The sequence below is a fragment of the Podarcis tiliguerta genome (genome assembly GCF_965153285.1).
Source record: "Podarcis tiliguerta genome assembly, chromosome: 7".
Taxonomy (NCBI): domain Eukaryota; kingdom Metazoa; phylum Chordata; class Lepidosauria; order Squamata; family Lacertidae; genus Podarcis; species Podarcis tiliguerta.
Window position 1 is genome coordinate 83,134,818 of NC_139540.1, and position 25,627 is coordinate 83,160,444.

Sequence of the window (25,627 nt, forward strand, 5' to 3'; positions counted from 1 at the left end):
CATTACTCAACACAGAGCCCAAGCTGACTCCCCATAAAAGCAAGTCTGAGAACCAACAAGGATATTGAATGGGAGATATCGGACAGTGGAAACTCCTCAGATTCTCAGGTCCCGCTATTCTCCCACTCATTATGTGAAAATCATCAGCTCGTTATGCGAATGCTCACCTAGCAAACACTTTATTGGGAATGCATTGTGTTTGATAAGTGAGACCTGTGTGTAATTAGGCTGCAATCCTAACCCCACTGAGGCTGCAGGGGCAAAACTAGGCGTTATTTCACTGGGTCAAAGACCTGGTTTGGCACGCTCTCAAATGCATTTGTGCGCGCGCACACACACACAGGCTGGAAGCATCAATGGTGCCCCTCTGGGGGTTTCACCTGGGGCAAAAATGCTGGCTAGCCCCCCGCCATAACTACGGCTCTGCTTAGGGGGAGGAAGCCCCATTGAGTTCAATATAACTTACCATAGATTCCGGCGTATAAGACGACTTTTTAACCTCGGAAAATCCTCTAAAAAGTCGGGGGTCGTCTTAAACACCGGGTATGGGTTTGCTGGGCAGCAGCAGTGGGTGGCGGGCTCTGCGCCGGCAGGAAGCCGCCCAGCGAAGCTGCCGCATATAAGAATGGGCGTATAAGTCGACCCCCCAAATTGGCAGCTGCCAATTGGGGGCATCGTCTTATACGCCTAGTCACCTAATACGCCAGAATCTACGGTACTGCTGAGTAGACATAAGGGTTAGGATTGCACTGTAAACTGCTTTGCAAATGGCATTTTAAAACTATGGTTAGATTTTGTTGGCAGATTTCTCCATTTGAGGAAAGATTTTTGCATTAAATCAGGGGGAAAGCAAACTCTGTGTTTTGCCATAGTAAGTGTATAACATGTAGGTAGCTTTTGTAAAGCATTTTATTTTTGGCTACTTTATCCTATGAGTGGTGGTATGGTGTGCTGTGGCACATGCTCAGTAGGAAGCTGTGTTGCTTAGCAACAGCTTCAACTTCAGAACTGTTGTCTATGAGGGTCTCTGGGAGGAGGGTGACAAGCCTCACCCCTGTTTCGTAGTGGTGTTAATAATGCCACAGTACAGTTTGATCCTATACAAAGCAAAAGGGCTTTAAAATCTTTCTTTTTGCTGTCATCATTTCCCTCAATTTTAAAAGAATGTAAAAGAAACACATAGGAAGAGAAAATGAACAGAGAACAACTTTGCAGAAGATAATTCCGAAAATACCTAAGATCAATGCACAATTAACCAAATGAACTTTTCATGATGGTAGTTCACTGCAACACGTGCAGAGTGTCCATTAGCGTAGCCCAGTTTCTTGTTTTGTTTTTGTTAAGTATAATTGTTTAATTCCCACTGAAATGGAGAATGCCTGTGTGCATCGCTGAAAGGGTTTAATTGGAAGATTCCATTGAAGCTAAAGAAAAGCTCTCTAAGCACATAGATGGGTTGATAATTAACTGTCACTGTCTCTGCTAGCTAACATGTGAGTGTTTAACTGTAGATCACATGAGAGGTATTGAATTGCAGATTGCCATCTTGGGGAGTTGGTCTTTGGTGGTCTTTTGTTCCCAGGCTCTGTGGGAGAAAGATGTGAGAATGACTCACTCCAGGAGCTCAACAGCCTTAGGGTTGGAATACAGACTAATGGAGCCTGTGTGTGAGAGAAAGCGATATTTGTCAGCTCTGATTATAAGTTATTTAATTTCTAAGAATCTGAGCCTGTGCTGAACATGCACATGATCTTATGAAAATGTTTGGATGTACTGTTTTTTCTGTTTTGAAGAAAGTTCTGCAAGTAAAGCTTTGAATCAAACTTATGGGTCTGGACAATGTTTTATTCCAAAAGGAGACAGTTCTTATGCATCCAGTTGCTTCAAGCTGCACAATATTATTATCTGCAATAGGTAAAGGTAAAGGGACCCCTGACCATTAGGTCCAGTCGTGGCCGACTCTGGGGTTGCGGTGCTCATCTTGCTTTATTGGTCGAGGGACTCCGGCGGGAAGGAAACGGCGTTTCCGTGCTCTGCTCTGGTTCGCCAGAAGCGGCTTAGTCATGCTGGCCACATGACCCGGAAGCTGTATGCCGGCTCCCTCGGCCAATAAAGTGAGATGAGCGCTGCAACCCCAGAGTCGGTCACGACTGGACCTAATGGTCAGGGGTCCCTTTACCTTTACCTTTAACTTGTTAAGATACAGTTGTACATTTATCCACTCCATGTTTCCAGGCTTTGTCTTGCACATGACACCTGAGTATGTTTATTGTTTGAAGGGTTACAAGTCTATCTCTATTCTAGCTATTATTCTAGTAAGTTTGGTTTTATACTTATAAGCCAGTTAGTGGGGTTGTTGTTTTGTTGTATTATTATTACTGTCACCACATTTGATACTTTGTGTATATACTATATAATTGAAAGTGGCACCAAACATTTCCCCGTTGTGAGATTGCCCTGGCTAGTGGTTGGCACCTAGCCAAGTGAAGAAGGTTGCTTGTAGCAGGCTTGGGGGGGACGGGACAGGAAGCCGACACCCCCCCCCCCCCCCAGTTATTGCTCCACTAATACATCACCTTCAATTGAGCAGGAGATTCACATGAAGGGCAAAGCGTGGTGACAGGAAGTGACAGGGCTAGCGTACAGGAATTTAACACAGGGGTCTGGGCATTTTCTTGCTCACTGCCTCCCTTTGCCTTGCAGCTGGCTTTACACTTGGCATAGCTAGGCAGCCCGAGGGGTGAATGTGCCTTTCTCCTCAGCCAGAAGCTGGGAAACCCTCAATTCACAGTGCTGATCAGTTAGCTCATCTGATATTTCAGATCCCGGTGTATTCTTGCTCCATTAGATGGGGAAATTCACCAGTTCATCTCCCAAAGCTGTTCACCTCACTTCATAAATGCAAATTGAATCCACAAGACAATATTATTTTAATAAAAAATTTATTAGGTATTTTATACTTATAAAAGAAAAACAGTAAAAGAAAAACAATACACAAATTCAACAAACAATACATCATCAACAACAAAAAATAAAGAGAAAAAAATACAATACAACAATGCAACATAAGAAAAAAAAAATACAAAAACACATATCCAAATTTTTGTATCCAGATCTTTCATTAGCTTATTTCCTCGACTTCCTCGCACCTCCCTTTTTTGTATTCTGGTTCAAATTATCTGGTTCAACAAATCCTTTCCCTCTTCTTCAATTTAATCTGTAATTTATCATAACATAATTTAACTTTCAATTTCCCAATTTAACACATTAGCACTCAATGTTCATATAATTCTTAATAACACTTCTGCTAAAACCTTATAATTTCATTCCAATATTCATCTAACATTCGTTAATTTTGCAATATTTCTGTAAATATACTTAATTTTTTCCCAATCTTCCTCCATTGACTCTTCTCCCTGGTCTCGGATTCTGCCAGTCATTTCCGTCATTTCCATGTAGTCAATCAGTTTCATCTGCCATTCTTCCCGGGTGGGTAGATCTTGTGTCTTCCAATACTTTGCGATGAGTATTCTTGCTGCTGTTGTAGCATACATAGTCTTCCTCACTAGTCGACCCGTTGAGGGAGCCGCCGGTGAGCCAAAACTTCGTCCGAACTCTCCACAAGACAATATTAAGGCAAATGCAACGCCACTGTGCTTTCTGCTAACCAGTTATTCTGCTGCTTCCCTTTTGTGCTTACCCACAAGTTCAGTAAGCCTCCAGACATTCAGGTGATTTCACATCTTGGACCGACAGCTCTGGGTGAACCAATAGCAGCCCTAGATTAATGCTCTGCACATATATATGTCTGCCCCAAATTATCCAAAATCTAATGCTAGAAAAGGTGAATTGTTAAACCTGCATTGTTCCATAAAAGAGTAGTATAAAACAATACCATTATGAGAGCCCCACAAAAAAACACAAAAAATAGAACGCAATACTTTTCACACAGATTCTTCTCCAGAATTCTGGTGAACTAAAAAACCTGCATATGCTTTTGCGACTGAGCCATCATGGGTTACTTGTGCTTGTTCAAAAATCTATATCAAGCAAATGTGCACAATTTCCTCCTAATTTGTATTATTTATTCTGCATTTTTATCATTTTGCATAATTTCATTCTGTTTCCCTTTCCTGTACTTTCCTTCAGAACTTTGTAAGATTCTTGGAACAACAAACTTTTTGGGTTTTTTTGTGAGCTCCTGTTGCCCTGTAAAACCTCCAGAATGAATTAAGTTCTTAACCTGAGGTACCACTGTAATAATAATAATAATAATAATTTATTTATACCTCGCCCATCTGTCTGGGTTTCCCCAGCCACTCTGGGCGGCTTCCAACAAAATACAGTGGTCTCTCAGGTTAAGAACTTACGGTAATTTGTTCCGAAGGTCCATTCTTAACCTGATACTGTTCTTAACCTGAGGTACAACTTTAGCTAATGGGGCTTCCCGCTGCTGCTGCGCTGCCGCCACACAATTTCTGTTCTCACCCTGAAGCAGAGTTCTTAACCCAAGGTACTATTTCTGGGTTAGCGGAGTCTGTAACCTGAAGCATCTGTAACCTGAAGCGTCTGTAACCTGAAGTACCACTGTATTAAAATACAATGCTCTGTTAAACATTAAAAGCTTCCCTAAAGAGGGCTGCCTTCAGATTTCTTCTAAAAGTCTGGTAGTTGTTTTTCTCTTTGACATCTGGTGGGAGGGTGTTCCACAGGGTGGGTGCCACTACCAAGAAGGCCCTGTGCCTGGTTCCCTGTAACTGGTTCCCAGGCGCCCGAGGAGCTTCCTCCGCCGCTGCTGGCAGGATGCCCCACTTCCTCTTCTGCCTCAAGACCCCCACTGGCTTTCTCTCCCCACTCCCCTCTGCAGGATGTTCCCTCTTCAGGTACAGTGGTGCCTCGCAAGACGAAATTAATTCGTTCCGCGATTTTTTTTTGTCTTGCGAAGCACCACGGCGGGGAGGGGTGGGGAGAAGCAGCTGCCGCAGCCGGTAGCTCGGACTCACCCGTGCCTTGTGGCCACCGCGCGACGCGGCTGCTGGAGGGCGGCGGGGCTCAGGAGCGCGACTCCGGCTGCAACGCTGGCTGCTGGCGGCAACGGCTCTCTCAGAGGAGCACGCGAGGGCGGTGGGCAGCGGCGCGAGGCAGCCGGAAAGTCAGCCATCAGCCGGAAGGTCGGAGGGAGCCAGAGGAGCGGGGAAGCGAGCGTGCGTGCGTGCAGTGACAGTCGCCATGACAGGAGAGGCAGGGCTGTTTCGTCTAGCGAAGCAAGCCCTTAGGGAAATCCGTCTTGCGAAGCACTTCAGAAAACGAAAAACCCTTTCGTCTAGCGAGTTTTCCGTTTTCCGAGGCATTCGTCTTGCAGGGCACCACTGTACTTACCTGTGATGCAAGAACTAACTAGATGCCCATGCAGAAGCCCTCCTTCCTTTCACTCAGCCAGCCCAGAGTGAGGATTTGGCTTCCACCAACAGGGAGTTTTTGAGAAATGGGGCTGGGAGTCCCATGAGATGCCAGTGAAGGAACTCTGAGCTAATTGGTGAGGTTTTTGTCATTAGTGCCAAGGCAATTTCACCCTCCTCTCTCTCATCTCCCTCTCCCACCATTATATATGCAGTGCAACTGCTTTTTGTATTTGTATTTTGTATTTGGGTGCTAAGATGGCTCTTATACAAACTGCTTCCCTCTGTCAGTTTTCTTCCTTTCCGGCGCTTTATGAGGAGCTCAGATGTGCTCCCTCTGGACTAATTTGGAGAGAGATGATTAACTTGTTAATATCTTTTCCTTCTCAAAAGTCTCAAGCTCTCTGCTATTAATTCTGTCAGATTTCGGTAGGCTTTCTGGTCATATGACAAAGCACACAAAGTAGTGGATGTAAGTAAATATTGGGGCTGAGCTCAGACTCCAGCAGATTCAATTTGTGGCTCCGATTTGTAAATCTGGATCAGGCCCAGTCTGGTCCAGACCGATTTTAGACCTGGTCCAACTGTACCCAGATTTCCCAAATCTCAGGAAAGCCGATTGATTTGCATTGCAAAACTAAAATGGCCACAGTGGACTTGCTTTTTGACATAGGGACATGAGGTCTAACAGTTCTACCACACAGGCTCTCCTGTGCAGTTGTCATGCCCAGCTCAGGCATGGACTCCTCAGAGGATGAACTAGACACCACACAGGCTGAGGAGCAGACAGGGACCCCTGAATGGAGGGCTGAGGTTCCCCTTGGGGCGCCTTGTGGATTGATATCTGATGAAGACCCCCTGGGAATGTGAGAAGAAAAAGTGTCGTGCCCCACCCCCTCAACCATCCTTAATAATAATAATAATATTAATTTATTATTTATACACCGCCCATCTGGCTGGGTTTCCCCAGCCACTCTGGGTGGCTTCCAACAGAACACTAAAATGCAATAACTTATTAAACATTAAAAGCTTCCCTAAACAGGGCTGCCTTCAGGTGTCTTCTAAAAGTCTGGTAGTTGTTTTTGTCTTTGACATCTGGTGGGAGGGCGTTCCATAGGGCTGGTGCCACTATCAAGAAGGCCCTCTGCCTGGTTCCCTGTAACTTGGCTTCTCGCAGCGAGGGAACCGCCAGAAGGCCCTCGGTGCTGGACCTCAGTGTCCGGGCAGAACTTATAAGACTTATAAGGGGGTCTATTTGTGAATAAGGGTCTACTCCTTAGGAGGACAACCAAATTTAAGCACAAATTCAACCCACAGCTGTGAGGCATTCGTGAGCTTTTTTGCGGAGAAAGTCCTGTTGCTCTGCTGTTACCTCCCTGCCAATTTAGATACAGTGACTGAACTGGAGGCCCCTCGACTGCCTTCAGGTCCAGTGTTGGACCACTTCGATCGGATACTCCCTGCTGATGTGGATAGATTCCTCCAAGTTGGTAGGCCCACCACCTGCCTCCTCGATCCATGCCTGTCTTGGCTGATTAGGGCGTGTCCAGATGTCGCCGGACCCCCCTGGTTGAAATTATCAATTTATCCCTTGGCACGGGGACATTCCCAGGGGAACTGAAGGAAGCAGTGGTGTGTCCGCTCTTAAAGAAAACTTTACTAGATCCTTTAGACCTATCCAATTACCGAACAGTTTCAAATCTTCTATATCTGAGCAAGGTAATTGAGAGAGAGGTTGCTGAACAGCTTGGTAGGTTTCTGGAGGAAACATCGGCTTTAGATCCATTTCAGTCCAGGTTCTGTCCTGGTTTTGGGACCAAGACGGCTCTGGTTGCCCTAACAGATGATCTCCGTAGACAACTTGATCGAGGCGGGTCTGGTCTGCTGATTCTTTTAGATTTTTTTAAAAAATAATTTTTATTAAGTTTCATATTACCAAATTAAACACATTAAACCACTTAATCCAAATTATAACAATACATATCATGTAATCCAATTGTTTTCCAAATTATAAATTTTTGTGGGGGGTACCCATGCTTCTTGATCAGCAGGAGTCCAATCCTCGAATATTTGTGCTGCTTTCATCTTAAGAATGATATTTCCACACCAACTCGGCCCCGGACACACTGACCAGATGCTTGGAAGCTGTGGCTGGATGGTTTTGTGGGAGCCGATTGAAACTAAATCCTTCGAAGACAGAGGTTCTATGGCTGGGTCGGGATGGCATGGGGATGAGGGACCAACTCCCTTCCCTTGCGGGTGCCCAATTAGTGCCATTGCCTTCCGTTAAGAGTTTGGGTGTAATCCTTGACGCCTCCCTTTCCATGGAGGCGCAAGTTACAGCAACAGCCAAGGCGACATTTTTCCACCTTCGCTGCATCAAGCAGTTGGTCCCTTACCTTTCCCGCCCCGATCTGGCCACAGTGATCCATGCGAAGGTCACCTCCAGGCTTGACTACTGTAATTCGCTCTACGTGGGGCTGCCCTTGAAGCTGTCCCTGAAACTCCAGCGGGTGCAGAATGCTGCAGCAAGGCTCCTCACAGGGTCCCTGCCATGGGAGCATATTCACCCAGTGCTTTACCAGCTGCACTGGCTCCCGGTGGAGTACAGGGTCAGATTTAAGGTGCTGCTTTTGACCTTTAAAGCCCTTCACGGCCTAGGACCCTTGTACCTCTCCCAATATGCCCTACTTAGGACCTTAAGGTACATAAATAGCAACACCCTAGGGGTCCCGGGCCCTAAGGAAGTTAGATTGGCTTCAACCAGAGCCAGGGCCTTTTCAACACTGGCTCCGTCCTGGTGGAACGCTCTGTCTCCTGAGACCAGGGCCCTGCAGGATCTGCTTTCTTTCCGCAGGGCCTGTAAGACAGAGTTGTTCTGCCTGGCCTTTAGCTTGGAGTCAATTTGATTCCCTCCCCCTCTTTCTTTTTTCCTTTCTCCTCCTGTGATGAGGCTGCATTTTAATGTTTCAATATTTTAATGTTGTATTTTAATCTTGTTTTTAAGTTGTATTCATTCAACTTGTTTTTATTATTGCTTGTTAGCCACCCTGAGCCTGGCCTTGGCTGGGGAGGGCGCGGTATAAATAAAATTTATTATTATTATTTATTACTCAGGAGTAAACATTCTCTTATTCACTGCCAGCAGCAGCAGTTAGGGTGTGGTTATTGCTCATCCACTTTTTAGCTCCAGATTTATTTCAACCGTATTACATACTGATTAATTACCTCAGGTCTGCGAGCTTTTCTTGTTGTTCTACAACTGTGGCCTGTGAAAATGCAATCTTATCCTCTGAACTGGAGCTTGGTTAAGCAAAATCTCTCTTCAGATTTTCCTCGTATCCGTTTAGATCCGATTTAGTGGGTAAGATGTAATGAACCAATGCCCACTCTACTGCCCAGAAAACGAAGCGAATCAAAACAAAAAGTGCTGAACCTAAATTCACATTCAGTTCTGAAGTCAGTGCAAAGTCCTAGTTTCCAGCTCCAGCTCCTCATAGCTGGAACATATATTTATCCTTTCAATGCCTCTTAACTTTCCAAAACTGCTACGCTGGGTAGCTGGATCTTTAAAATGTGGGATTAAAGAAGCCACAAATCAGGAAGGGACAAAAAATTAGTAGAGCAGAAAACACCAAATGACATGGAGCAAATTCTGTACGTAATAGACAGGCTGGCAGGCTTTTTGTTCCACAGTGTAACAACTAGATGCCTTTGCAGCCTGCAAAGAATGGCGGGGTCCCTGCTGGCTATTAGTTGGGTGAGCATCTGTTTTACCTATAGAGAGCTGCAGCTGCCTGATTTAGTACAGAGAAATGCATGCCCTGTATACTGCCCCCTGTGGTTGATGTGTGCACATGTGAGTTGTGGTGGGAGGCAGCACTTTGTGGCGGTGTCCGTTGCAAACTCTGCCTCCACCTAATGCTATGGATGGGGATCAATAATAATAAATAATAATAATATCCTGTTGTGGTGCCCATTTTTCTTTCCCCAAGAGCTTACATTTGCTGGAGTTCTAGGTGCAGATTAAATCTACTGCCATGCCACTAGATCTGTTGTTATTTTTCTCCATGGAGCTTGCAGAGGAAATGGGTGGGTGGGAGAGAGACAGACAGAAGACCTGCTCAACCAATTTCAGGTCATGTTTTTTCTCTCTCTCATCTAACTCAGAGCTTTAGCATCACGTCCCTTAAGTGCCCAGCAAACAGGCACCTCCCCACGTACACCTTGGCTTCCTCATGCTGTGCTGGGTCTCCCTTACCAGTGATTGTTAGCTTCACAATAATTAGGCAAAGCAGCATCTAACACAATTGTTTCAGCTCGAGCAAGCAATTAGGCCAGGCAATGAGGCCTGATAATGAGCAATATCCGCCTTCTCCCCCCCCCCCTCGCTCGCCCCATCACCGGGCAAGCCGTTGTTATTGCTTCACAAGCTTCCTAACACACTCTGGCGCTGGCACTCAGAGCAGCCCCACGGCTATGGGCTTCACCACACACAAGCACAGCAGCAGGGAGGGAGACCTACAAGCCGGAGCGGTTTTTCTGTCTTTCGATGAGGGTTATCGAAAGGTTGAACGGGTGCCGGAGCCTTTGCTTGCAGGTTGCTCTCTGGAGACACAGAAGCATGCCAGTGGCAAGCAGCTCGATTCCTCATGGGCTGAGCTAAAACGGCTTTCCAAAATTCTCCATTCTTTGTGGGCAGCAAAATTGGGATGCTGACTATTCCGCTCATTGAATGGAACTCTATTACGAGTTCATTTTGGTAAACGAAGGAATCAGTGGACCAAGGAGATGACTGGAAAGAGTAGGATTTATTGGAACATCAGGAGCAAGAAGAACAAGACTGAGGAACAAGGGCACTTGGCCCACTTTATATACCTTAAGCCGGCCCAGGCAAACCTCACCTGCGATAGGTCACCTTGAAATTAGCGAATCACAACACTGGCCCTATCTCAGCAGGGATTGGCTGTCTGCCAACTACGAACAATGTCATTGGTGGGTTTTTTTTAATCCTTTCTGTCTTTTGTTATGCAGATGAAGCTCCTGAACTCCAGGAGGCCAGAAGGCCTTGGCCTGCATTGCATGCAATACATATAATCACCTGCCCTGTGAGATGGGAATGCCAGCCAGCCAAGGACAATACTGGTGCGTGCAATGGCATTTTATATCCTTTATCTCCTATAGCATTTTAAAATTGCATAGTCTCCAACTGCCCCCAAAATGCTAGGACCATCATGAAAAGCCACCATGGCTTCTTCCTTTGACACGCAGGGTCCTAAATAACTGATGCTCTGGGGCACCTTGAATGATGGCCAAGTGTGTTGTGGGTTGCGGAAGCTGTTAAGTTGTGGGTGAACATATCAGACGACACAGCGATTCTTCAAACAGCTCTTATTTATTCACAGGCCAGAACTGAACTGAAGGATTCAGCCAGCCTACTTATATAGAGCTCCACTACAACGCAACAGTAACCACTTTCTGCAACTATCCAATCACTGAACGTCACTTTCAATCCCTTATTTGCATATGTGGACCTGAGTGAAAATTATCTATAGTATCCCCCTGCTGGCCCAGGGTGAGAACTTCAGTACATAACACCAGCCGTAGGCTTCCCTCCTGGACCATTAGGTCCAGTTGTGACTGACTCTGGGGTTGCAGCGCTCATCTCACTTTATTGGCTGAGGGAGCTGGAGTACAGCTTCTGGGTCATGTGGCCAGCATGACTAAGCCGCTTTTGGTGAACCAGAGCAGCGCATGGAAACGCTGTTTACCTATTAATAGCGGTACCTATTTATCTACTTGCACTTTGACATGATTTTGAACTGCTAGGTTGGCATGAGCAGGGACCGAGCAACGGGAGCTCACCCTGTTGCAGGGATTCGAACCGCCGACCTTCTGATCGGCAAGTCCTAGGCTCTGTGGTTTAACGCACAGCGCCACTTTGGCTCAAATACAGCTATGCAAAGGATTAACACTAGATCCAATGTTCTATCCAAAATCCGCAGGTGGTTTTGCCTAGTATTCTGCAGAGGAGAAAGGCTCAAAGGGGAAAAAACTTCAAAAAATTTCCACAAAATTTTCTTTTTACTCAGTCCTAATTTCTCTAATAATACAGTATCTGCTCATATATGCTGGTCAGCTAGACTGCTGGGAAACATGTTGGGCGGTTTCTGTGTGAATGCAGTTTAAATTATTGGAATCCTCCCTGTCTGCTTGGCAGTGAGAAGGATGAACTGTAGCATGTCTGCAAACACAGTGGCACAAAAGTTCATGTCAATGTTTTCCAAGTTTTCATCTGCACAGGTAGATTAGAAAATGTTATGCCAATATGTTATACCCATAGGTCCATGCCACAAATCTTTTAGGTACGTAGCAACACACTGGTTATGGATAACTAACATGTTGGAGGAATGTGAGACTCTAGAAGAAGGTCTCTCTTTGCTGTGCAAAGACATCATTTAACCTTTTCATGAGCCAATCAGAGGTAATAAATACCTTTCTAAAGAGAGTTGTGAGGCTGTTCCTTGAGAAAGTCACACCAGTCTACTCAAGCACTTAGATCGTTAGTTGAAACTAATCAAAAGAATAAATGAAAGAAAGAACACACACACACACACACCTGGATCTTCAGTATTATTCTGTTCACAAATATATTTATTTGGGTCAAGATCCCTGAGTGGGAGACTGCTGCTCTTCTCCATGGCAGTGATGCTGTGTAGCACAGCTCTGCTTTGTCCCCCTTGCTGTTCAACATCTACAACCACTGGGGTCCTCCAGATGTTTGAGTTGATGCATCATCAGGTTTTAGTTGAGGATGCCCAAATCCGTTTCCCTTTCGTTTAAACCCAGGTGAAGCTGTATCCCTGTAATGCCTCTGCATAAAGACTAATAAACTGAAGCTATGTCTTGACAAGATGTCGGTTGGTGGTTCATCTGACTTGGAGGATGGTGTTCTGCTCTTCTGCAGGTGCATGGACCATTTCTTCAGCCTGGGGGTGTGGTTAGAGCCAACCTTAGCTTGATCCGAATGGCCTCAGTGGACTGAAGCATCCTTCACTGACTGAGGCAGGTGTGTCCCTTGCGGTTTCTCCTAGAGAGTCAGAGACAGCTTGAGACATAGTTTATCATATTATGGTAATATCCCATTTGTAATACAGTGGTACCTCTGGTTGCAAATGGGATCCGTTCCGGAGGCCCGTTCGTAACATGAAAAGAGTGCAAGCCGCAGCAGCACGTCTGCGCACACACAGGTTGTGATTTGTCACTTCTGCGCATGCGTGTGATGTCATTTTGCGCTTCTGCGCATGTGCGAGTGGCAAAACCCGGAAGTAACCCTTTCCGGTACTTCCGGGTTGCCGCGGGACGTAAGCTGAAAGAACGTAACATGAAGCGGACGTAACATGAGGTATGACTGTATTGCAATGCTTGTGGGGCCATCTTTAAAGAAACTACAATTCAGAGGCTACAGTTAGTGCAAAGTATGGCAGCTAGGTTATTAATTTGACCTGGATATATCTTGCCAGTTTTAAAATAGCTGCAGTGGCTCACAGTCCATTTCCAGGCCTAATTCATTGTGCTGACTTTGACCTTTAAATGGTGTGGAATCAGGATTTTTGAAGGACTGTCCTCTCCTACACATGCCTGCCCAGGTATTAAGGTGCTCCTCAGAGGTGTTTCTCGGGGTCATTCCATTACCTGATCATAGGACCATGAAGTGAGGCAGGTGATAAAACGATTTAAGTTGTGGCACACTATCTCAGGAATGCTCTCGGCAGAAGGCTAGCCTGTCAGAAGCTCTGTTACCATTTCAGCACCAGGTGAAGACCTTTTTTTTTTTATTCACTCAAGCTTTGTAGTTTTAGTTCTGACCGGTGGCACTATCTGGCTCTCCCTGCTGTTCTGTTTTCATTGTTGGGCTGTATTCCTATGATATTTATCTCTCCCTCTTTATACTGCGTTTACTCAAGTTTGTCATCATGCTGCGATGACAGTCTGGACCACTAGGCGGCAGAAGAGGCCCACGGAGTGACCTTTTCAGAATCAAGTCAGAACCTGAATGGGGCTTCTCAGGAGAAAAACGTGGGAAGGAGAGGCTCTGAGGGAGGGTGACATCATCGTTCTGGGGAGCAGCTGTGGATTGGAAATAAGGTGGTCTCAGGAATGGGGACCTGTTTGTGAGTTTGGAAGCTGAGGAAGAAAGAAAACGTGGTGGTCCTGGGGAGGGAAAAGGAGGTAGGAGAAGAGAAGATGTCGCCCTGAAAAGAAACATCCATTTTGGGGGAAAGGAGATTGTGGTCCTGGAGAAGGAAACCCTGGGGGAGGCCAACAGTTTAACACATTCATCAGCCACTTCACAAGAGCCGTACTTTACAAAATACCGTATTTTTTGCTCTATAAGACTCACTTTTTCCCTCCTAAAAAGTAAGGGGAAATGTGTGTGTGTGTTATGGAGCGAATGCAGGCTGCGCAGCTATCCCAGAAGCCAGAACAGCAAGAGGGATTGCTGCTTTCACTGCGCAGCGATCCCTCTTGCTGTTCTGGCTTCTGGGATTCAGAATATTTTTTTTCTTGTTTTCCTCCTCCAAAAACTAGATGCGTCTTATGGTCTGGTGCGTCTTATAGAGCGAAAAATACGGTAGCTTCTAAAATACAGTGGTACCTTGGGATGCGAAAGGGATCCGTTTCGGAGCCCCGTTCGCATCCCGAAGCGAATGCAACCCGCGTCTGCGCGTGCGTGGGTTGCGTTTTGCTGCTTACCCGCATGCGCGTGACATCATCTTGACCGTCTGCGCATGCGCGCGGTGAAACCTAGAAGTAATGCACTCTGTTACTTCCGGGTCGCCGCGGAGCGCAACCCAAAAATACTTAACTTGAAGCACATTTATCCCGAGGTATGTCTGTAGTCATCAAAACATAACCGATAAATGTATAACTTAAGACCTTTTAAAACATCCATTTTAAATAAATAAAATAATTAATAACAGTTGAGCAGGAACAAGGTTCTTAAGAGGAACAAGTTTCTTACGTTTTCAAATCTTTTTCTGTTTGTTTTGCTAGATGCCAACACAAATTGAACTCTTACATCTGATTAATAGGGATGGAATAGGGAATAGAGATGGTGAATGAATTAGGAAAGCGGAGGGGAACCAGAGAAAGATGTAAACGTCTCTCTCTCTCTGTGCAATTAATTCTCCAGATGGACAATATCACACTTTCCTAGAATTCATCTCATTTGCTATTTCCTTCCCAGAGGTGACCTATGTTTGCTAGGTCAGCACAGTGCTGCCTCCTTTAAATTTATCTCCCTCTCTCCTTTTTGTTCTAAATGCTGTTTGCAGCATCCTGTTTAGCATCCTTTGCAAATTCAGCTGGCTGTCTAACGCTCCTCCTCTTTTGCCTCACAGATCAAATGAGGATGTCGAAGGAAAACTGAACTGGGTTTATTGTGACAAAGCTTCCTTGGGCTTCGGGGCATGGTGAAGTTGTCAAGAAGAGCCACTATTCCAGAGAACTAATGTGATACTACAGAGGACTTCACAAAACCAACTCTCAGCAGGTATCAAATGGATGCTGTTGCCAGCCTGACTCTGTGTGCTGCATATAATTCCTGGGTCAGCACAAGACCTGCGGAAGTTCCAGTCCTAGTCAATGGCTCCCAGAACCATCCGTCTCCATCAGGGGTGCCACCTGAATAAAATAGGGAGGCAGGGAAACTCTTCCCTGCGTAATCAGTTACAAGAAATAGGGCAGGGGTAGGCAACCACAGAGCCTAGGACTTGCCGATCAGAAGTTCGGTGGTTCGAATCCCCGCGACGGGGTGAGCTCCCGGTGCTCGGTCCCTGCTCCTGCCAACCTAGCAGTTCGAAAGCACGTCAAAGTGCAAGTAGATAAATAGGTACCGCTCTGGCGGGAAGGTAAACGGCGTTTCCGTGTGCTGCTCTGGTTCGCCAGAAGTGGCTTAGTCATGCTGGTCACATGACCCGGAAACTGTACGCCGGCTCCCTCGGCCAATAAAGCGAGATGAGCGCCACAACCCCAGAGTCGGCCACAACTGGACCTAATGGTCAGGGGTCCCTTTACCTTTACCTAGGCAACCTAAGGCCCAGGGGCCAGATGCGGCCCAATCGCCTTCTCAATCCGGCCTGTGGATGGTCTGGGTATCAGTGTGTTTTTACATGAATAGAATGTGTCCTTTTATTTAAAATGCATCTCTGGGTTATTTATGGGGCCTGCCTGGTGTTTGTACATGAGTAGAATGTGTGCTTTTATTTAAAATGCATCTCTTGGTTATTTGTGGGGCATAGGAATTCATTCATTCCCCCCCCCCCCAATATAGTCCGGCCCACCACATGGTCTGAAAGAAGGTGGACCGGCCCACAGCTGAAAAAGGTTACTGACTCCTGTTATAGGGCATGCACACCATTTGAATGGTAGTGCCTAGGAGTGGGCTCCTTTGCCCTCCATGGCGTACTAATGGTTTTCCACACTGGAAAGGGACACACATGCTTTCAGAATTTCTCTCACTGCATCTGAGAAAATCTTTGTTGTGGCAAACCTGGTAAAGTAGGTGCCATTTCCAACATGGTTACAACAGCGTGTAAGACCGTACATGTGAATAACTGGGTCACACACATTCCTAATTCCCATGATCATTAGAACATGGGGAAAGCTGCATGTCTGAACTAGACTTGTGTTATTCCTGCCCCTTCATAAGATGGAAAAGAGTGTCATCTCTTTAAAGCCTTAAAGGACCGCAATACTTCAAGGACCGTCTCTTTCCATATGAACCTACCCGGACCCTGAGATCACCTTCTGAGGCCCTTCTTCGTGTGCTTCCTCCACGAGAGGTCAAGAGGGTGGCAACCCGAGAACGGGGCCTTCTCTGCAGTGGCTCCCCCTCTGTGGAATGCTCTCCCCAGGCAAGCTTGCCTGGCGCCTTCACTATACACTATTAGGCGCCAGGCTTTGCCTGATGTGATTTATATGCTATACCCTTTTTTAAAAGGCTGGCTCTTTTGGTTGTTGTTTTTTATTGGTTGTTGGTTTTGTTTTGATTTTATGTATTTGGTATTTTATGTGAACTGCCCTGAGACCTTCGGGTATAGGGCGGTATGACAAACAAACAAACAAACAAACAAACAAACAAATTCTTCCTGCCAGTAAAATATATCTGAATGTGAATTTGCATTTCTCCTCCATCTCCATGCTTATGGAAGAGTGTAATGTTCTCTGTGTATAATGTTTTTTTTTCTCTCTCTCTCTCTCTCTCTCTCTCTGGAATAGATTGTACGTACTGACACCAACTGTGCCAGCTTTCATTCTTTTACACTGATTCTTCTGCATGTCATGGATAGCTCAGCTGGTTAGAGCTTGGTGCTGATAGTGCCAAGGCTGCAGGTTCGATCCCTGTATGGCTTGGTTGTATATTCCTGCATTGCCAGGGTTGGACTAGACGATCCTCAGGGTCCCTTCTAATTGTACAATTCTACAGTTCTCTACAATTCTATTACGTGTGTGTGTGTGTGCACACACACACACTTCAGCTTGGATGCTGCTGTCTACTACCTACGTAGGCAGGAACTGAAAAATTCTTTGGAGCCATCGAAGCAAAATCCAAAACGTGTACTCTCTCCTTATGTTTACATAGGAGAACATCACCTGGCAAATTCCAAGACAATCTTGTACTCATGCACCAATGGATTCCTGAGGATCGATGTCTCCCGAGGCAGACAGATGCCAGCCGATCCCTATTAACACAGGTCATTGCAGCTTGTCTCAGATATATCAGTAATAGCTGTTGTTTAATAATGCAGATAAGCTGCATGTTTCTCTATTGTGAAACACGGTTCCTCTACTATATTATTGTAATACAAGTTGGGTCCTTCTTACAGATTGGAAATAAATGATGTTGCTGGGATCTGTCTGTCTTGAGATACGAGGGAAGAGAGCGCCGGGGGGGGGGGGGGGAATTTAAACCATTGGAGAGCTAAACCACCTGCTGTGGCTGTAGAGACGACATGGAAAATAAATGTTTTATTTCAAGTGGGGCAGATGAAGGTGTCTGGTTTACAACCTGTTTTGTTATTCTAGACTTCGTTTTGCTGATTTCCCCTCTATCAGGCAACCCAACTGAAATATACTTGGAGTCGAGTGTGAATTTCATGCTCTTTATTCAGCTTGTAGTAGAAATGAACGAAACTGTCCTCAGAATGTCTAGCTATACAGTGGTACCTCGGGTTACATACGCTTCAGGTTACATACGCTTCAGGTTACAGACTCTGCTAACCCAGAAATAGTGCTTCAGGTTAAGAACTTTGCTTCAGGATGAGAACAGAAATAGTGCTCTGGCGGCGCGGCAGCAGTGGGAGGCCCCCTTAGCTAAAGTGGTGCTTCAGGTTACAAACATGTTCCGTATTAAGTACAGACCTCCGGAACGAATAAAGTACTTAACCCGAGGTACCACTGTATATACATTATTTACACAATGGGCCCTGCATGATTGGCTAATTCCGGGCTGCTCCTGTAGGCCAATCAGGTTGCGGATTCACTTCCTCCAGAAGCCTGATTGGCTGCTCCTGCAGGCCAATCGGGTCGCTGATTCACTTCCACCTGGAGCTGGATTGGGTGGCTCCTGCAGACCAATCAGACTGCTCCATTCAGGATCCTATTGTTCTAGGATTCAGCTCAGTACATAACACCAACCATCATTATGGTGCACCATGATTCTTAGTCAAAGATCCAAACACATATCAGGACACAACTGTTACAAGAGCTGCCGTAGCACCGGGTGCGGGTGGTGAGGAACCTGACTTGGGCACAGAGACTGAGACAGCCTTCCTGCTGGCTGTGACAATAGACAGCTGGTGAGAACCTCCTGGGCCTTGCAGCTATCCTTGAAGCACTATTGTTATGAAGGGTGCAGTTGGCACACAAGCCAATATTCCTCACATGGCACCCTGCTACCCATTTCTTGGGATTGTTTGCTTTTGAACCCTGGACACACTCAGATGTTCCAAATGCATGGACACATATGAGTTAGTTTCCTATAACAGTCTGAACATGCAGAAACACACTGTATTGTAAAAGGTAAAGGGACCCCTGACCGTTAGGTCCAGTCGCGGACGACTCTGGGGTTGCAGTGCTCATCTCGCTCTATAGGCCAAGGGAGCCGGCATTTGTCCATAGACAGCTTCCGGGTCATGTGGCCAGCGTGACTAAGCCGCTTCTGGCAAACTAGAGCAGCGCATGGAAATGCCGTTTATCTTCCTGCCGGAGCAGTACCTATTTATCTACTTGCACTGTGACATGCTTTTGAACTGCTAGGTTGGCAGGAGCAGGGACCGAGCAATGGGAGCTCACCCCCGTCGGGGGATTCGAACTGCCAACCTTCCGATCGGCAAGCCCTAGGCTCTGTGATTTAGACCGCAGCGCCACCCGCGTCCGCATACGCTATTGTACACAGCTCTTTTTGTTGTACTTTTTCTTCAAAATCAACAACAATTTTTTTTTTAAGGACAGTTCACATTTCAGGCAATATCCAAAGCAAACTGGAACAAGGAGTTCCTTTAGCTGAGTCTTAACAACAGTGTGATTGGAAAGACATATAGTCTTCTGGCTTTTTTTCTTCACCCAGTGTATGCCTTTTGTGTCTCTTTCTTCAGCTGGATGAGATTCTTATTTTTTGTTGTCTTCAGACTGGTTTTGACAAAGCAGGAAACAGCTGTGGATGTGATTACCTAGCCTGATAAGCATCTTATTGTGAATGCTCTCCTAGATTAAGGAAGGGAGGAATTGAAAAGGAAGGACATTGCACAATTGAAGGTAGGGCTTTTCCAGGAACTTTGCCCTTCCTGCCCTAGTTTAGCTTCTTGGAGCAGTACCTTGGGAATTCGTTCCCTGTGACCAGCTGCTGAAAGGGACACCTACGCCAGTAAAGCTGTAATATGCAAATGACATTTGTATGTTGTTTGGTTCAGCTGAGATATGTGCAAGAGCTGCTGATACTTCTAGACCTGTCAGCAGCCTTCGACATGGTCGATCGCGAACTCCTGGACCACCGCCTTGCCGACGTGGGGATCCAGGGCACAGTCCTTCAATGGCTGCGCTCGTTTCTCTCTGGTCGGGGACAGAGGGTGGCGCTTGGGGGGGAATTGTCATCGCACCACTCCTTGGTGTGTGGAGTGCCTCAGGGTGAGATTCTCTCCCCAATGCTTTTTAACATCTTTATGCGCCCCCTCGCCCAGCTAGTCCAGAGTTTTGGGCTGGGTTGCCATCAGTATGCCGATGACACCCAACTCTATCTGTTGATGGATGGCCATCTTGACTCGGCCCCAGACACACTGATCAGATGCTTGGAAGCTGTGGCTGGATGGTTACATGGGAGCCGGTTGAAGTTAAATCCTTCGAAGACAGAGGTCCTCTGGCTGGGACGGGGCGATATGGGATTGAGGGGGCAACTCCCATCTCTTGCGGGGGTGCAATTAGTGCCAGCATCGTCCGTGAAGAGTTTGGGTGTAATCTTCGATACCTCCCTCTCTATGGAGGCGCAGATTACAGCTATAACAAAGGCGGCATTTTTTCATCTCCGCCAAGCTAAGCAGTTGGCTCCTTATCTCTCTCGCCCTGACCTAGCCACTGTGATCCACGCGACGGTCACCTCCAGACTGGATTATTGTAACTCGCTCTACATGGGGCTGCCCTTGAGACTGAGCCAGAAACTCCAGCGGGTTCAGAATGCCGCAGCGAGACTCCTTATGGGGTCTTCGCTGCGAGATCACATTCATCCGGTACTATACCAGCTGTACTGGCTCCCGGTGGAGTACAGGATCAGGTTTAAGGTGCTGGTTTTAACCTTTAAAGCCCTATACGGCCTAGGACCCTCATACCTACGGGACCGCCTCTCCTGGTATGTCCCACAGAAGAACTTACGGTCTGCAAATAAAAACATCCTGAGATCCCAGGCCACAGAGAGGTTAGGCTGGCCTCAACTAGAGCCAGGGCTTTCTCAGCCGCTGCTCCGATCTGGTGGAACACTCTGTCACAAGAGACCAGGGCCCTGCGGGACCTGACATCTTTCCGCAGGGGCTGTAAGACAGAGCTGTTCCACCAGGCCTTTGGTCAGGGCGCAGCCTGACCCCCTCCGCTGGCAATCTGCACAGAATTTTGCTTAATGGTTGCCATCAATTTGATTTTAATTAATTTTTATAATGAAAGGTTTTTAGAATGTTGGATTATTTTGATTGTTGTTAGCCGCCCTGAGCCCAGCTTCGGCTGGGGAGGGCGGGGTATAAATAAAATTTATTATTTATTATTATTATTAATAACAACAGTTACACTCCTCGGTTCCAGTTCCCATGTCACAGAAATTGCTTAGAAGGGACCTGCACTTTTTGTTCCATATCTTTCTTTCTAGGAGAGCTAGGTACTTTTTATTATTTTTTTATTGAAAGCTCAGAGTCTGGGTTTGGGGCACCCGTGTCATGGTGCTCGCAGGCACTGGGCAGGTGACCCCTGGAGTATAATGATACAACTTGTCAGGTGGTCAACTATAGGCTCCATTGTGCCTCAATGTTCCCAAAAGGAAACAAAGACCTTGGTAAACATCTCTTGGAGTTTGGGGTGGTGTCTTTCAGTTAGCAATAACCGCAAATGAAAACTGAGAATCTGCTTGTTACATTAATGGATATTCTTCATTTCCTCTTTCTGTGACTAGAAATTTATGCTGCACAGCCTTCTTTTTTTACTCAGAAGTGTATATAGATGTAGGAAGGCAATGACAGATACTTCCAAAGCGATCACATTTCTCCCACATTCTTTGTTTATCAGAATCTTCTTCAGTAATATTGGAAGGGAGAATTGTTCATTACCTTTGTTACTGAGATTGATTTCTCTTGACCCATCTCCATGTGGCCATCTGTCTGTATCATTTTTATTACTGAATGTAGTCTAGGTCTCCTCTCCCCCCCCCCACTCCACACACAATATTGTACATGTTCTCTCTCCCAGAAACACCAAATCAAAGAGCCAGGCAGTTGCACATTATGGATTTCACATCTTTTGCAGTGGTGGCATGAAAGGTTTCCATGGCAACCCCAAAGGCTCACTCTCTGACACCGGGCTTGAAAACGCAAACATTTCCAGTTCTTTCACAATAGCAGTATTTCCACAGACACCCTCCTGAAGGGCGGCTGATGTGCCATACAGTATTTCTGTGCATTAAAGAAGGTGTGCGGATGCCTTTAATATTGCCAGTCTGTACCAGCCACTGAATCGAACAGGTCCCAAAGATATAAAATAGTCACGTTTTGTTAGACAGAACTCCATCTTGTATAGGGCTGTTTATTCGGACTGGCAGAAGCTCTATAAGATCTCAGGCAAATGATCTTTTCAAATGGTACTACGTGAGAGCCTTTTAAAACTGGTGATAATAATAATAATAATAATAATAATAATAATAATAATAATAATAATAATAAAAAATTATTCCCCAGCCACTCTGGGCGGCTTCAAAAAAAATACTAAAATACTGTAATACATCAAACATTAAAAGCTTCCCTAAACAGGGCTGCCTTCAGATGTCTTCTAAAAGTCTGGTAGTTGTTGTTCTCTTTGACATCTGGTGGGAGGGTGTTTCACAGGGCGAGTGCCACTACCGAGTAGGCCCTCTGCCTAGTTCCCTGTAACTTGGCTTCTCACAGTGAGGGAACCACCAGAAGGCCCTTGGCGCTGGACCTCAGTGTCTGAGCTGAACAATGGGTGTGGGGATGCTCCTTCAGGTATACTGGGCCGAGGCCGTTTAGGGCTTTCAAGGTCAGCACCAACACTTTGAATTGTGCTCGGAAACGTACTGGGAGCCAATGTAGGTCTTTCAAGACTGGTGTTATATGGTCTCGGCGGCCGCTCCCAGTCACCAGTCTGGCTGCCGCGTTCTGGATTGGTTGTAGTTTCTGGGTCACTTTCATAGATAGCCCCACGTAGAGCGCATTGCAGTAGTCCAAGCGGGAGATAACCAGAGCATGCACCACTCTGATGAGGCAGTCTGCAGGCAGATAGGGTCTCAGCCTACATACCAGATGGAGCTGGTAAACAGCTGCCCTGGATACGGATTTGACCTGTGCCTCCATGGACAGCTGTGAGTCCAAAATGACTCCCAGACTGCGCACCTGCTCCTTCAGGGGCACAGTTACCCCATTCAGGACCAGGGAATCCTCCACACCTGCCCGCCTCCTATCCCCCCAAAACAGTACTGATGTCTTGTCGGGATTCAATCTCAATCTTTGATGCCAAGGATGTGCTCTGTCATTGAGCTATGGCCAAAGGCCAATGGTCGCTAACTATCCCTACCAAAGTGCTGCTGTATTTCACAGAATCATAGCATTGTAGAGTTGGAGGATCGTCTAGTCCAACCAGTATTTTTAATTAATTATTTCCTGTTTCTTTAAGTGTGAGCATGGCAAACATTTGCTGGAATCTCTCATCCATATTTCTTTCTTTCTTTCCAGGAGAGCTGAGAATGTGAGCTTGGAGCTAGAGGAAATCTCAGCTATGTGACCATAGCAAACCCCCCTCTCTTAGCCACCAATCATAGCCACTGAGCCATCTTGTAGATAATCACAGTTAATTTATGTGAAGTTCAGTAAACACTTGTGCAAAAAAGTGTGGACTTCAGTTGTAGTACAAACATGTACAGTGGTGCCCCGCAAGACGAATGCCTCGCAAGATGGAAAACCCACTAGACGAAAGGGTTTTCCGTTTTTCGATGCGCTTCGCAGGACGAATTTCCCTATGGGCTTGCTTCGCAAGACGAAAATGTCTTGCGAGTCTTGAGATTCTTTTCCGCTCTCCACCCCCTTTTTCTAAGCCGTTAAACCGCTAATGGCCTTTTAGCAGCTAATCCGCTAATCCCTTAAACCTTTAATAGCCGCTAATAGCCGCTAAACCGCTAATAGCGCTAATCCGCTAAGCCGCTAATAGGGTTGCTTCGCAAGACGAAAAAACCGCTAGACGAAGAGACTCGCAGAACGAATTAATTTCGTCTTGCGAGGCACCACTGTATGTTGTAACAACTAACAGGTCTGAATCTATTCAGAAGTTCTCCTGTAGGGGGGGGATAAAAAAGGCAAGTCGAGAGGAAGGCAGTGAGAGCAGCGGGCTCTGAGTGGAACAATGCCAAAATCAAAAGAACTTGTGTCTTCAAGCTCATCTGCCAGTGATTCGGACAGTGAAGTTGACAAAAAGGTGAAAAGGAAAAAACAAGCCGTGCCTGAAAAGCCTGTGAAGACTGGTGAAAGCTCCAAAGGTGCGGCCTCCTCCAAGCAAAGTAGCAACAGAGATGAGAATATGAGATATGTCAGTGTTCGTGATTTTAAAGGTAAAGTCATAATTGATATTAGAGAATACTGGATGGATCAAGAAGGTGAAATGAAACCTGGCAGAAAAGGTATCTCTCTAAATCCAGAACAGTGGAGCCAGTTGAAGGAACAGATTACTGATATTGATGAAGCAGTAAGAAAACTGTAAAGATGAGCCATGCAGAAACTCTACTGTTATAGGTTTAAGTAGTCATTTTACATTGGCATTCATTTTCTAAACCATTTGTTTTCCAAGCTGTTGTATATTTGGATTGCAAAACAATTTGTAAGATGAGCGCTTTTTTTAATGTGCATTAAAAGTGTATTCTGGGTGAAGTTACAAATGTGTATACTTTTATTAAACAGGTTTTATGTTCTCACATCATTGTGTAAAATAAAACACATTCAATTAATAATAATAAAAAAAGAAGTTCTCCTGTAGGAACAAGGGGGGGGGGGGAATGCATTCACAGAGTACACTTTCTCTGAAAATACTATTATTGATATACTTGCATTTCCCCAATGCATATCCCCCAAAATAAGCATTTTTTGTAGGCACTTTCCCCATAAAATACTGTTATCACTTATCTGAGAATGCTATTTGAATCTCAGAACAACCATTGCATAGGGTGGGAATGTGAGTAATCAGATTTGAGGATGCCCACCCCTCCAGGGACCAGTCATGGGCCTGAGGACAATTGTGTCACAACACAACACAACACAACACAACACAACACAACACAACACAACACAACACAACAACACAACACAACACAACATTTCAAGGGTCTTTTTTATTTTAAAAATATTTTATTTAAATATTTTCTTGGGTTCTTTCAAGGGTCTTTTCATAGAAAAGAACAGAACAAGTAAAGCCTAATTTAGCCCAAGATCCAGCAGTTGTTTTCTGAGACCTGAACTACTTCTTAATTCTTAAGGGCAATCATGCATTCTTTTTCTCCATAGCATCTTAAGGAGCAGTTGAGTGGGACCATCACTCCTGTATCTATATATTTTATGTCTGTTCCCAGTCCTGCGGCTGCTTTCAGAGGCAAACCAGCAAGTCCTACAAGTTTTCCAAGTCAATCCTCACATTGCAAATAGATTAAACAGAGGAGGCTGGTCCACTAGGTCTATGGGTAAATATAACTGCAAGTAAAAAAAGGTAAAAGTCCTTCCCCTCCATAAAGCTAACCAACCAAAGCCACACTCTTTCCTGGTCTCCACATACTCTTATCCTTCCATCCAGTGGCGTAGCGTGGGGGGTGCAGGGGGGGCCGGCCGCACCGGCCGCAACATCTGGGCGTTAGGGTTAGGGGGCGCAAATCCACGGGTTAGGGGGTGCAAATTACTTGCCTTGCCCCGGGTGCTGACAACCCACGCTACGCCACTGCTTCCATCTGAATTTAGAGAAACTCCTGAAAATAGTTCTGTCAATCTTCCATTCTCTGACCAATCAGCTCTCTGCACAATCCAGCCAATCCCCATTCAGAACAATATTGCTGTGGCCAGGAGGTCCCTCCCATCCATCTGGGATGGGTTGGGGGAGGGATGTGAAAAATCTACATTTTGAACTGCAGACTCCTGAGAAATAGCACTTTGCAGGTTCTCCTCCCTCCTCCTTTCTCCTAATCTTAAATGCAGATTTGCATGCTGAACCCTGTTGTTTTTCTTGCCTTATGTTTAGTAAATAAAGCTTGTGAAAATAATAGAAAAGAAATGCTGAGTGATGAGGATGGTAGTTTTCTTGGCTATCTTGTATTAGGTAGATGCAGTGTTTCTCAAACTTGGTTCTCCAGTTGTTGTTGGACTACAACTCCCATCATCCCCCAGTTTGCAGAATCAGTGGTCAGGTGTCACAGGAAATCTCCCCCCCCC

The 25,627-nt window shown here is 45.8% G+C and overlaps 1 protein-coding gene and 1 long non-coding RNA gene across 2 annotated transcripts in view; both read left to right on the forward strand.

Moving 5' to 3' along the window:
- The window catches only part of LOC310681277, a 45,244-nt gene extending 22,214 nt beyond the window's left edge, over positions 1-23,030 (forward strand). Inside the window, exons 2-3 of the long non-coding RNA XR_014513196.1 lie at positions 14,804-14,955; positions 22,901-23,030. This is a non-coding gene — a long non-coding RNA (uncharacterized lncRNA). The remainder of the gene's footprint in view (positions 1-14,803; positions 14,956-22,900) is intronic.
- Positions 23,031-23,500: 470 nt separating this feature from the next.
- On the forward strand, positions 23,501-24,149 carry LOC310682692 (activated RNA polymerase II transcriptional coactivator p15-like). Its single transcript, XM_083451769.1, has one exon. The coding sequence runs from the start codon at positions 23,565-23,567 to the stop codon at positions 23,916-23,918; it is 354 nt and encodes a 117-aa protein (XP_083307895.1). The 5' UTR covers positions 23,501-23,564; the 3' UTR covers positions 23,919-24,149.
- The last annotated feature ends 1,478 nt before the right edge of the window (positions 24,150-25,627 follow it).